Genomic DNA, 12,030 nt, shown 5'->3' with positions numbered 1-12,030 from the left:
TCTTCCAAAAGGGAAGTCCAAGTATCGCTTTCCACTTCTAAACCTTCAAATACTTGGAAGTCTTTGAAATAATTATGGGAAAGGCAAAATCCGCAATGTAATTACAGTCGCAACCGATTCTGCTGTCATTGAAAAATCGAAAGATTTTGAAAGATAAGAGAAGCGAAGCCTTGCTGTTTGTCAGGAGAGTATGATGCGGAGAATCTTGCGGTATGACACTTAACTAAAGTCATCCACAAAGTCTGCCGTTGAATAATTGATGTGAAAGATTACGACGTACTGGTGAAACCCAAGAGGCGTCATCGCAGTGTGTCCCAGAGCCGCCCGGCAACCGGACACCTCCTCAGCATGCCTGATATCTAGTAGATCAGTGAACGGGGCTCGGAACAGTGCCGGGGCTGGTAGGTTACAGGGTCAAGCCACCGCAGGCTTTTTTTTTTATCAGCATGTTCGCTTATCAGCGAGCCTGTTGGGAAGGGCTTTCTAGAAAAGACCAATCCGTCACATCCGTCCATTTTCGATACCGCTGGAGCCGAACTGACCAGGGCAATCAGATTCGTCCGAGTCTTCGGTTGTCTAAATGCACATGTTAACATTTTGGGAAATGGGTTCTGAACCCGAGCTCCATCTGGAAATGGATCAAAAGCTGTGTTGTTTTGATGTTTCTTTGAGACGGTCAGAGGAGATACGTTCCAGTACTTTACGACCCTGAAGTGAATAAACGGGATGTAAATAATGGATCGATGAGTTATTAGGTTGCTACAGTAGATCCCTCCTTGACAAACAGACCGATGTTTCTCAATGATGTCTTTGATTGAAAGATGGAGGTATCTGGTTCATCTGTGAGAAATGACATGCTAGCATGCTAGCATCAGTTGAAATGAAAAGGCAATTAGACACCATTAATGTGTATTTCCGGAAATAATGTTTGACAAGATTAAAGATAACAAAGAGGAAGATGAGTAAGGTCACAATCTCAATCCATTTTAAAGTTTCACTGCGGAAACTCGCTTTAGCTGTGCTGTAATCCTCAGCTCGCTTAAGTGCCAGGTCCCACAATCCATTTGGTTGGCTTTAGTGGCGGACCGTTAAGCATTTCAAAGTTCTCGGGTGCCCCGGCCAATGGCCCTTTGAGCGTCTCCACTCGAACCTTGAACTTTTTTTGGATGCATGTTCTGTCTGTGGCATTGAGGTCTGCTAAACGCGTAGCTTCTTACGCACGTGTGAGCTTAGATATCACAACAGAAGCTACTAGATGAGTGTCAGAGGTCTCTGCCAAACACACCACGCTGCCGTCTTCTTGATAGACACATCCGTGGTCAGTCCGGAACCCCTGGGCTCAAGCTTGGCACATCACAAAACACCCGAAACAAAAATACCCCGCTAATTGTAAAACAGACTTGTGCCAGTCGGGCAGCATCTGCTCTCCATTAGGCACCTTGAAGGGGAATGCGGTCGGTATTCTTGGTCAGTGGACCACTCTTCTTTTTTCTGGCTCGGGTTCCAGGAGTTCATGGCAACCATTGCGGTGCGATCGGAGATGATCTATGATATTTTCTCTTTATTTTGCAGTGGTGGCTTTTAGGAAGAGCAAACTGTGGTTGTTATTATGAAGACCATGAAGCTAAGGAGTTTGATTTGACTACATTTATTTGACTAACTATGACTAAGCCATCAACGATTAATATTTATTTATCACATTTATCAGAATTCTAAACAATCAATTCATACTATAGGCAGTGATCTTTATTGGAATCAAAATAGAATACCGTAATTTTCGGACTATAAGTCACGTTTTTTTTCATAGTTTTGGTGGGGGGGGGGCGACTTATACTCAGGAGCGACTTATATACATATATATGGTTTTTTTTTCCACTTTTTGGGGCATTTCATGGCTGGTGCGACTTATACTCCGGTGCGACTTATAGTCCGAAAATTACGGTAAATAATTATATCCAAGGAACGTGTGAGGAATATTGTGCCCAATCAGTTTTAAAAGTAAAATCACAGGAATTTAATTAAATTACAGGATTTATGAGAACCAGGCTCTCTTTGGATGGTAAGGCTCGCCTCGCTCCTCTTAAGCTCAAAGCCTCGCCACCCACCAGCTTTAAATCCTTTTTTGATGGGTTCCCCACTCATCTTTGCGTTGCTGGCATTTTTTTGTGCATTACAATCACAAACGTAAACATCCAGACATACAATGAATAAATAAACATATGGGTAAGCTCAACAAAGTTGTAAGTTATCATTGTTTTTAGAGTGAAATATACACCGATGATATTTATTATTTATACCCTCGTGAAAATAGCTCGGACTGATGTGACAGTAATGGAACATTATAAAATAAAATTGCTATTTTCAAAGTCCAACTTTCCGAAAGCTTTCTGCTTATTTAATATGGAACGAACAGCATGACGTCTGACATCTAACTGCCCTTTGCTTTTTTTTTTTTTTTTTCAACCTTTGAATTGACAATTATTTTCTAAAAGGGAATGTTTACAGTATAATAATAATAATAATAATAATAATAATAATAATAATAATAATATTCTAGCAATAATAATAAATAAATAAAAATAATAAATACTAATAATAATAATAAAAAATTAAAAATAAAATAATAATAATAAAAATAGAAATCTCAAAGTGCTATAGTATATCGTTGGCAAAGCGGCATTGCGCAAATTATGAATGAAAGCGGTGGAAGGAGACTGGCGAGGAGGTTGAAGCCAGCAGCGGCCACAGTGCGCTGCTGCCTTCACCCCATTTGTCATGCTGGGTTGTTTTGTTGTGTTAACCATGACAACTGTCTCAGTAGCTCCATCCAGTTTCAGGATTATTCTAAGAGCATGAAGAGACGAGCGCAGACGTAAAGAAGATTGTCGGAAACGGGGGAGCAGGGAAGATAATTAGAGGGGAAGAAAGGAGAATGTTGCTCAAGCAAATCATGCCAAGAAACATTGTGCCGAATAAGTCCAACTGCTGATTTGGTCAGATTTACTTTGGCGCCGCAGAGTGAAGTTATGTGGTCCCCAAAAAAATAAAAAAAATGCGGTTAATATCAAGTACTTTTACAGTTATGACAGCATGAGGACAACAGCTGCTCGAATTCTGGAATGTTGCCAGCCTGTTGTAGCACCGAGACCATCTGGCCGCAGCCATTTGCAACATGTGCAACCTGTTGTTGCTATCGTAGCCAACCAGATATTTGGCCGCAAAGTTCCCATTTCTAACTCGCTCTTCATTTGTTACAGGAATGACCACTTTCCTCCATTTGACTGGATTGCTTTTGGCTCTGTCCATCCCTGGCGCAACATCCGAGTCGGCGACGCTGCGGTTCTTGGGACAGACGGACTTTGTCGTCAATGAGAGCAGCACGGCTGTGGTCCGGCTGCTCGTGGAGAGAGTGGGAGATCCCGTCAATGTCACGGCTTTAGTTTTGGTGGGTCTTTGTGGACCGTGCGATCTTATATGATTTTTTTATGGATTTATTTCTTTATTATATTATTTATTTATCACTGTTAGTTCAAACTGTCCATGTTGAAAGACGATAAGGCCTCAGTCCAGCATCTTCTGTTGCATTTTTAGCCAGTCATGACTTTAATCAATGCAGAAAGTGATGGCAGCATCAAAGATGGTGGATGCCAGCGGGAGCCCCCTCAGAAAACTCAGTCGGGGTCGGGCTTTACGGGCTCCTCGCGGGGGCCGTGTGTCAGATGCTCACAGTTGGTGTTTAACAAGGCCAGCTTGGTTGTGCAGTGGAATGTGGTGAAGAAGTTTTTTCTCAAATGAACTATTATAAATCCTGACAAAATGTTTTATGTCAGGAATAATGAAAGAGGAGACTCAGCTAGCAACATCCATCCTGATCAATCAACCTCCATTTCTCGCTTTGTTCATTTCAGCTGGAGGGAGTAGACACGGGCGATTTTGAGGCGGTTAACGCTGCCGCCTTTCTGCTCTCCACTGAATCCAGCAAGACCATATTCATCGCAGTCAAAGACGACGACCTTCCGGAAGCTGACGAAACCTTTACGTTCAACCTCACTCTGCAGGTACGAAAAAAAAAAAACATCCTACCAGTTCACGGCAAATTTCTTCTGGGTTCTGTCTACAAAGTTGTGAAAGCTTCACAGCAGCCACTAAGCAATTGGCTGTGGAGGCGTCAACCACAGTAAGCCCTCTTTTTAGGCTCTTTGATGTGTGTCCTCCATAAGACTAGACCAAGGGGGGGTCGGACTGGGTGGTGGGGGGGAAATGTACATGGCCTTTGAGTTTCTTCTTTTGAAAGGCGATGCTGTGAAAGGAAACCGACTTTGACTGGACTTTGTGTATTCCACTCTGCTCGTGAAACCCGGCGAAGGATTTCTCGGACTATAAAGCGCCTTTAAAATGCTTTAATTTGATTTGATGTATCGATGTCAATGTTTCAGCTTGTGATCTTGAATTCAAATCCTTTCCTATTTAGTTTCACCTTTTGGGGTAAAATTTAGACTCTAAAAAATACGGTACTTTATATCTGTCCCGGTGCACCTTATCATCCGAAAAATACGGTAACGCTTTTCTGGCAATATCTTAGCTCAGTTAGGTGACAAAATTGTGGCTGTGCCAGATTGTAAATGTTTCTCAAGAGAATGACTAGTTTCACCGCAGGATGCCGTAAACCTCGAGGCTATCGCCATGGTTGCAGTTAGCATTGAGTTGTTGAGTTTTATTGTCGACTCAAGGGAAGAAGACCGGTCACGAATGTCTCATTGCGATATCGGCAAATTGGGATTTACCGATTGCAAAACAAGCCTGACATTTATCATCTTTGTGACGTCGGGGCATAGCTAGCCTCCAGGCAGAGCGAAAGAAAAGATGAGGCCTTCTATTTACACCACAGTGAAGACAAAGCTGTGGCCAAATGCCACCCGATCAGTTTACTAGAGGGGGGGGGGGGGGGTTCTTGTCTGGAGGATAAATGCGAGTTGGGTCAAAGTAGAAATCAAGAGAGTCGCATTCCTAAGATAAGCGCTCTGGCATTTTGAAAACAAAATTGTGAATGTGACTAAATAGTTGTTTGTGGCCTTATGACCAATCCAGGTTGTGCAAAACCACCATTTTACCATAACACACACACACACACTGCTAATGAAACACCAGTAAGCCAAAAGCTTCAGAATACATTTTAGCGTCTCCTTTTAATATATTGCAATCAGGTTCCGAATTAAAAAAATATATACAAATCCTTCTTTCACAGTCCACAGAATGTGAAGGCAAGAAAAATCTATTGTTAGCTCCGAGGCACACAAGGAGATTTTCAGATTGTCAGGTCTTAGTGTGGAATGGTGGGGCTCAAGAATGAAGAGGCATCCCGCAGAGAGGCAAAGTGACAAATGAAGTGAGTTGAGACCGGCACTTCCTGTTTTTGTGCCCTCTCAACATGGTGTCTCTGTCGGTATAATAACCAAGTGAAGCCAGTGTGAGCATCAGGGCTGATGGAGGAGCCGTGGTGACCTAGTTTAACTTGCGCCCTCCAGAGCTCCTCCAACGGTGTGACGCTGGGAACGCCCAACAGAGCAACCATCACCATCCTGTCCAACGATAACGCCTTCGGAATCATCGCCTTCAACTCGGTAAGGAAATGAACAGATTTGTCGGATCCACATCAAAGTTCTTGGAGCGTTGGGAGAATTGGTTTCCATGGTAGCGGTGGAATTTTGGGAACCTCCGGCTGGTCATGTCAAGCTTGTAACTGACATGAGTTGGAATTTTTCCCAACTATTCTTTTTTCTTCCAGCTTTTGTCAATGTGAATTGGAATGGGGGAAAAAAATGACAACACTAAAATAAAGATTTCATTGAAATTTTAATTCTACTCCGATCAAATAAGGATTTCTCTGTTTCCGCCGTCACAGACTGAGGAGGTCGTAGTTGATGAACCGAGAGGAGGAAACCAGTTTGTACATCTCACTCTGATCAGAGAAAAAGGCACATATGGAACAGTGACAGTGAATTTTGAGGTTTGAGAACATTCTGCAGGACATAAACACGTTAAACCGTTTTTGAATCAAATGCTTGAATATTGACTTTTCTATATCAGATCTTCGGGGGACCCAATCCTGCCTTTGAGGACCTCACTCCAGACAGAGGAAATATCACAATTCCCGTTGGGCATTCTGTCGTTCACTTCGGCGTCCTGGTCCGGGATGACCAGGTACCAAGCAACAGTCCCATTTTTACCACTTGATTGAACCTCATCGATTGGATACGTGATTTTTTTTCATTTGGACCAGATTCCAGAAGATGACGAAGTCTTTTTAGTCAGGCTCACGGGCGTAGCAGGTGGCGCTCTCCTCAGGCCCAATGGCAGCAGCGTTCAGCTGAGGATCCGACGCAACGACAGCCCGTTGAGGTTCTTGCAGTCCATCGTAGCCGTTCCAGAATCCGCCGGAGTCATCGCCCTGAATGTGACACGGGGTCGGCTGAGCGAGGACGGCCCACTTATCGGCTCCGTTGACACCGAGGTACGGTATTTTGGCTTTTGGTCCCTTTTTGGTCCGTTGAGGTATGAACGCAGGAATCAAACAGAAATGGAGTGAAGAAGGATCCTTTGGAATGTCTCCAGGTTTCTGTGGATTATCTCCTTGTAAGTGGCAAAGGGCCGGTCAGCGCCATAGCCGATGAGGACTTCCTTGACCTGCAGCCGGTCAGGACCATCACCTTCCCTCCATTTGTCTACGAGAGCGCCCTGCTGTTTAACATCACAGATGACGAGGTGCCGGAAATCGCAGAGTCCTTCCAAGTGGTCCTGCTGGAGGCCAGCCTTAAAGGAGACGCCGTGCTCGTGTCGCCCACCGCCGTGCTCGTGACCATCGAGCCTAACGATAAGCCTCACGGTGTCTTGTCAATCGGCAGCGGCGCCGTCATTCGGCCAATCAGCATTGACGAGGACTCCATACAGAGGTGAAAATTTTGCCCGCCAGATATATTATATTATATTATATTATATTATATTATATTATATTATATTATATTATATTATATTATATTATATTATATTATATTATATTATATTATATTATATTATATTATATTATATTATATTATATTATATTATATTATATTATATTATATTATATTATATTATATTATATTATATTATATTATATTATATTATATTATATTTACCGTAGTCGTCTAAGAAATTTGTATTGATTTTCCTGCAGATTTGAGGGCATGGTGATTGTCAGAAACGGAGGTAGCTATGGCCAAGTGTCCGCCAACTGGTCCATTAGTCGAAACTCAAGCGTCCTCTCGCCGGTATCGGATGACTTGGCACCAGAGGCGGGCACGGTGACCTTTGCCCCGGGCCAAGTCACCGCTGTGATTCCGATAAATATCGTAACTGACGATCTCCCCGAAGAGGCGGAAGCTTTTGTTCTAAAGTTACTGCCGCATTCCGTGACTGGAGATGCCGAGGTGGACGAACCCATGGAGGTCAGTGACGATAGATTCGTACAATTGTTTGGCAGATGTTGTGCGTTTGGCTTTTTGTGTAGGTGTTGAGTTTGGGTGCTCTTGGCACATTTTGAAAGCCAATCCTTTGCTCTGCGGGGTTCCGTGGGTGGATTGATGACTTTTATGATCTCCATTTTCATCATCCATCATGAAATTCTTCTCTTTGACTGAGATGTAAAGGAACCCGTTGGTGGTGCACGAACACACATCAGCACCTTAAGTCGCGAAGGTGCCGCATCTGTTTGCCACCTGACTAAACGAGGGCCATTTTTTTCCCCCCCCTCGTCCTAAACCTGCATTGTTCCGAGCCATGAATCAATTATGAGTATATAGCAGACGTGGGGTTCAAGGGAAAGAAAATAGGCCCTAATTAGAGTCGAGCTAATTAAAGAGGAAGCATCTCTAAAGTTAGCTCAAAGATCTGTTTTAAGATTTCCTACTTTCAAGCTCTCCAGCCTTTCCTCTCTCGCCCTCACCTCACCATAGAAACCAGGGCGAAATTTTAAGATACGTTAACTCCTTCACTGCCATTGACGACCATAGACGTCAAATATCCAGTTTAATTGTGCTGGCATCAAAATCCAAAGTAGTTTAGCTGACTTTTTGTCCAATCTTCCCTCAGATGTTGTTTTACATCCAAGACAGTGATGACGTCTACGGGATATTTGGCTTCAATCCCGAAAAGAAGCAAAGTATCCAAAGTCAACCCAAAGGCCGTTTCCTGTCACTCCACTTCCTGCGGGAGGGCGGCATGCTGGGTCGGGTCTCCCTGACTCTCACAGCGCTCTACATTCCCGCAGGTCCGATAGACCCAGCGTTGGCGCGAGACGGCGTTCTAAACGTTAGCACGACTGTGACCGTCGCCTTCTCCCGTGAACGCACGGCCCTGGTCGTACTGCCGATCAGGAACGATGCTTTTCTGCAGAATGGAGCTCATTTCTTTATCCAGGTAATGTCCTCTTACCGTTTCTGCCAGAGCCATTTGAAAGTTGTCTCTTTTGAGTGGTTTCGCAACGGCACTTGTGTCGGTCGGGTTTGTTGCCATGGGAACTAATTCATCAATCATAAAAACTGTAACGTGGAAACACATGTTTTATGTTCTGTTCTGTCCTACAAGTTGAACGCCTTGGCCCTTGTTGACATCACTCCCCGGATTGCTTCCAAAAGTCCAAGGTTTGGGGGACCTCTCAACCTCACCCTGACAGTCACCCCTGATATCGCCAATGGGGAAATCGGCTTTACAAATAACAGCACGGTCGTCATTTACGAACCAGAGGATGACAACGCCAGCACGGTAACATCCCACCCTCAGATATCAATCCCAAAAAAAAAAATGGACTCCTGATTTTACGTGATTCACAGGTGAGCCTGCCGCTGCGACGTGACGGCACAGACGGTCAAGCTGTGGTTTTCTGGAGTCTCAAAGCGACCGGCGCCAACCGTGAGGACGTCACCTCGGAAGATCTGGAACCTCTCAACGGTTCTGTTGTCTTCATGTCTGGCCAGAGCGACGCCTTCATCAACCTCACTGTCATGGCTGACAATACACCTGAAGTCAATGAGACTTTGCTGCTGACCTTGGAGCGGTAGGCAAATATATAAAGCGCCCAATTTACGCCGTGAACTTTATTGTGCCCCGTTGACAACGTTGATAAATGAATGCTAAACTGAAAGGGAGAATTTGGGGGTGTTAATGGATGTTCTGATGAGAAGCCCAGCACTCTTGTCTCCCACCTCGTCTCCGCAGGGTGGAGACTGCACGCTTTATCGTGTACTTCGGGTAAGTGGAGAGTGGAGTGAAGCAGGGCCTTTTGTCCGGCGTGAATCAGAACTTTGTTTCCCAGCGAAGGGGCTACTCGAGAATTGCCGGGCTCTTTGCTTGAACGTGGGGATGAGGATCATTAGGGATTTTCTGCTGGTGTGAAAATAGGGGATCTAAAAGAAAGGAGTGGTTGGGAAGCAAAGCGAGAATCCTTCTTGGTGAATCCGGCTTGATTGTTTGCCCTTTTTAAGATGGCCGCTTTTGTTTGCATGCTGTGATTGGTTGTTTGGAATGCTTGGTCATGTCTTGAATTTAGACTTCTTGTTTTGCCGACGCTTTTCTCACACACGCACACACACAGTTTGATCATTCCCTTTTAAAAGCTCACTCAATTGTTTCTCAAGTACCGTATTTTCCGGCCTATAAGGCGCACCGGACTATAAGGCGCACCTTCAATGAATGGCCCATTTTAAAACTTTATCCTTATATAAGGCGCACCGGACTATAAGGCGCACCATTAATGCATCATGTCAGATTTTTAATCCAAATCAAATCATTCTCCATTTTATCTTTTTTATTTCAACTTCAGACGGAAACAAATTACTTTATAATCATAAAATAATCATCCATAGTCTTTTTAAGTCATGATTCATAGTCTTCAGCGGGCCACTTATGATTGATTTCATGACACAATGCTTTGGGCCAGTTTAAATTTAGGAATTTGGTCCATATATAAGGCGCACTGGGCTATAAGGCGCACTGTTGGTTTTTGAGAAAAATTTAGGTTTTTAGGTGCGCCTTATAGGGCGGAAAATACGGTAATATCGTTTTGATGACGACTCCAAAACAATAATAAAAAAAAAAATAATAATAAAAATAATTCATCATAAAAACAATCATTAATAAATAATAAAAAACTATTAAATAATAAAAACAATAATTTGTGCTTTTAAAATGATTCATTTTTGTGTCCCAGGAGGGAAATAAATAATAAAAATAATTCATCATAAAAACAATCATTAATAAAAAATAATTAAATAATAAAAACAATCATTTGTGCTTTTAAATTGATTAATTTTTGTGTCCCAGGAGTGACGTCGAGAATCAAATCCTGAAAGCCGGCTTCACCACCAGAGTCCTTGTCATCGTGGAGAACGATGACCCCGGTGGAGTCTTTGAGTTCTCGCCGTCTTCAAGAGGTCCATGGTTAATCAATGTAAGCCCAAAAAAACGATAAATAATCCAGTCAACCTCCGTAACGTGCTGGTCACCTCACATCTGTGGTCACATGTTGTTTCCAGGAGGGTGAGGCCGTGGAGCTCCATGTGGTCAGAGCCCAGGGACAGCTGCTGAAGCAGCTGGTGCGATATGTCGTCATGCCCGCAGGCAACAGCGAATTCTACGGCGCCACCGGGATCTTGGAGTTCAAACCGGGCGAGAGGGAGGTGGTGGTGGCCCTGGTGGCCAAGCCTGATGGCGTGCCAGAAGTAAGAATAAAATGTCTCATCTTCTCTGTTGAAATCGTCGCAATACATGAAAGATCAATAAACGCGCTTGGTCTTTGCTCAGCTGGACGAGACTTTCTCGGTGGTACTCGGCAGCCACAGCACTCCTCCCAGTCGCCTCGGAAACCACAGGGAGGTCAACGTCACGGTGCGCGGGAACGACGACCCCTTTGGGGTCATCGAATTCGGGCCATCTGGGGCAATAAAGGCCATCAGTGAAAGCAAAGGCAATCAGACGTACCAAGGTAGCGTTTTCATGAATGAACTTTATAGGCCAACAGAGTCGAAATAAATCATCTCTCTAAATCTCTATCTGATCTCGCAGCAACCTACTCTGTGGAGAGGAGCAGGGGTCTCTTTGGAGAAGTCTCGGTTTCATGGAGCCTGGAGCCAGCCGCATCTGGAGACGTTCGCCCCATCCGAGGAAACATCACCTTCAAGGAGGGAGACTCCTTGAAAAACCTTACTCTCCTATCTTTGCCTGATGAGGTTAACTTGGAATCATACACGTGGCTTCCGGAAGTGAATAAATATATGATTTTTAGTGCTCGATTTATTTTGGGTGGCTCTAGATCCCTGAAGGCTTGGAGAACTTCACAATCGCTCTGGCGAACGCGAGTGGTGGTGCAAGGCTTGGAAACAGACTCACAGCCACTTTCCACATTCGCAAAAATGATGACCCCATTTATTTTTCTGGTAAGAGGTTCACTGTAAATATTTTCTTCTCGTATTAACATGAAATCCTAAAATTGATCCACACATTCTTCTTCCACCCTGAAGAACCTGCAGTTGTGCGTTTGGGGGAAGGCGCCGTGGCCCACTTGAGCGTTCTGCGGGCCGGGCGAGCAGATTACGTCGGCACGGTGGTTTACCGTGTGGAATACGGCGATGCGTCGCCTGGCGATCTCACCTTGCTCAGCAATGACACGGTCTTGCTCTTTGACCCCGGGGAATGGAGGAAGAACATCTCTGTGGCCATTGAAGACGACAACATACCGGAAACGGATGAGCACTTCTACATTGTCTTGTATAACGCCACTGGTGCGTATTCTTCATTTATTTTTATTTTGAAAATGTATTTTATTTCAAATGGTCAATTTATCCCCCAGCTCCATACTTCAATTTGTTATGGATGTAGCTGTCCTCACTCCACCCACCGAGTGTTCTCTTAATCTCAGTATTGTGTGTCAGGCGAGGGAATGAAAGCCCGCCGGGGCCCCGACAGGACCTTAATTACCAGCCTCCAAATAGTCCAAGA

At 44.2% G+C, this 12,030-nt stretch overlaps 1 protein-coding gene across 1 annotated transcript in view; it reads left to right on the top strand.

The window, feature by feature from the left end:
* Positions 1–12,030, top strand: part of adgrv1 (adhesion G protein-coupled receptor V1) — a 65,308-nt gene that overhangs the window by 5,781 nt on the left and 47,497 nt on the right. The window contains exons 2-18 of the mRNA XM_061279383.1: positions 3,258–3,445; positions 3,909–4,058; positions 5,526–5,621; positions 5,903–6,007; positions 6,088–6,201; positions 6,281–6,511; positions 6,613–6,950; positions 7,214–7,484; positions 8,128–8,454; positions 8,623–8,799; positions 8,868–9,091; positions 10,357–10,483; positions 10,569–10,754; positions 10,837–11,017; positions 11,098–11,261; positions 11,345–11,468; positions 11,553–11,813. Of these exons, the coding sequence (XP_061135367.1) occupies positions 3,258–3,445; positions 3,909–4,058; positions 5,526–5,621; positions 5,903–6,007; positions 6,088–6,201; positions 6,281–6,511; positions 6,613–6,950; positions 7,214–7,484; positions 8,128–8,454; positions 8,623–8,799; positions 8,868–9,091; positions 10,357–10,483; positions 10,569–10,754; positions 10,837–11,017; positions 11,098–11,261; positions 11,345–11,468; positions 11,553–11,813 (3,264 nt within the window). The remainder of the gene's footprint in view (positions 1–3,257; positions 3,446–3,908; positions 4,059–5,525; positions 5,622–5,902; positions 6,008–6,087; positions 6,202–6,280; positions 6,512–6,612; positions 6,951–7,213; positions 7,485–8,127; positions 8,455–8,622; positions 8,800–8,867; positions 9,092–10,356; positions 10,484–10,568; positions 10,755–10,836; positions 11,018–11,097; positions 11,262–11,344; positions 11,469–11,552; positions 11,814–12,030) is intronic.

This window comes from Syngnathus typhle, linkage group LG5, assembly GCF_033458585.1.
Source record: "Syngnathus typhle isolate RoL2023-S1 ecotype Sweden linkage group LG5, RoL_Styp_1.0, whole genome shotgun sequence".
Classification (NCBI taxonomy): domain Eukaryota; kingdom Metazoa; phylum Chordata; class Actinopteri; order Syngnathiformes; family Syngnathidae; genus Syngnathus; species Syngnathus typhle.
The sequence above is the reverse complement of the archived record's forward strand: the minus strand, read 5'-3'. Positions and strand labels throughout refer to the sequence as shown.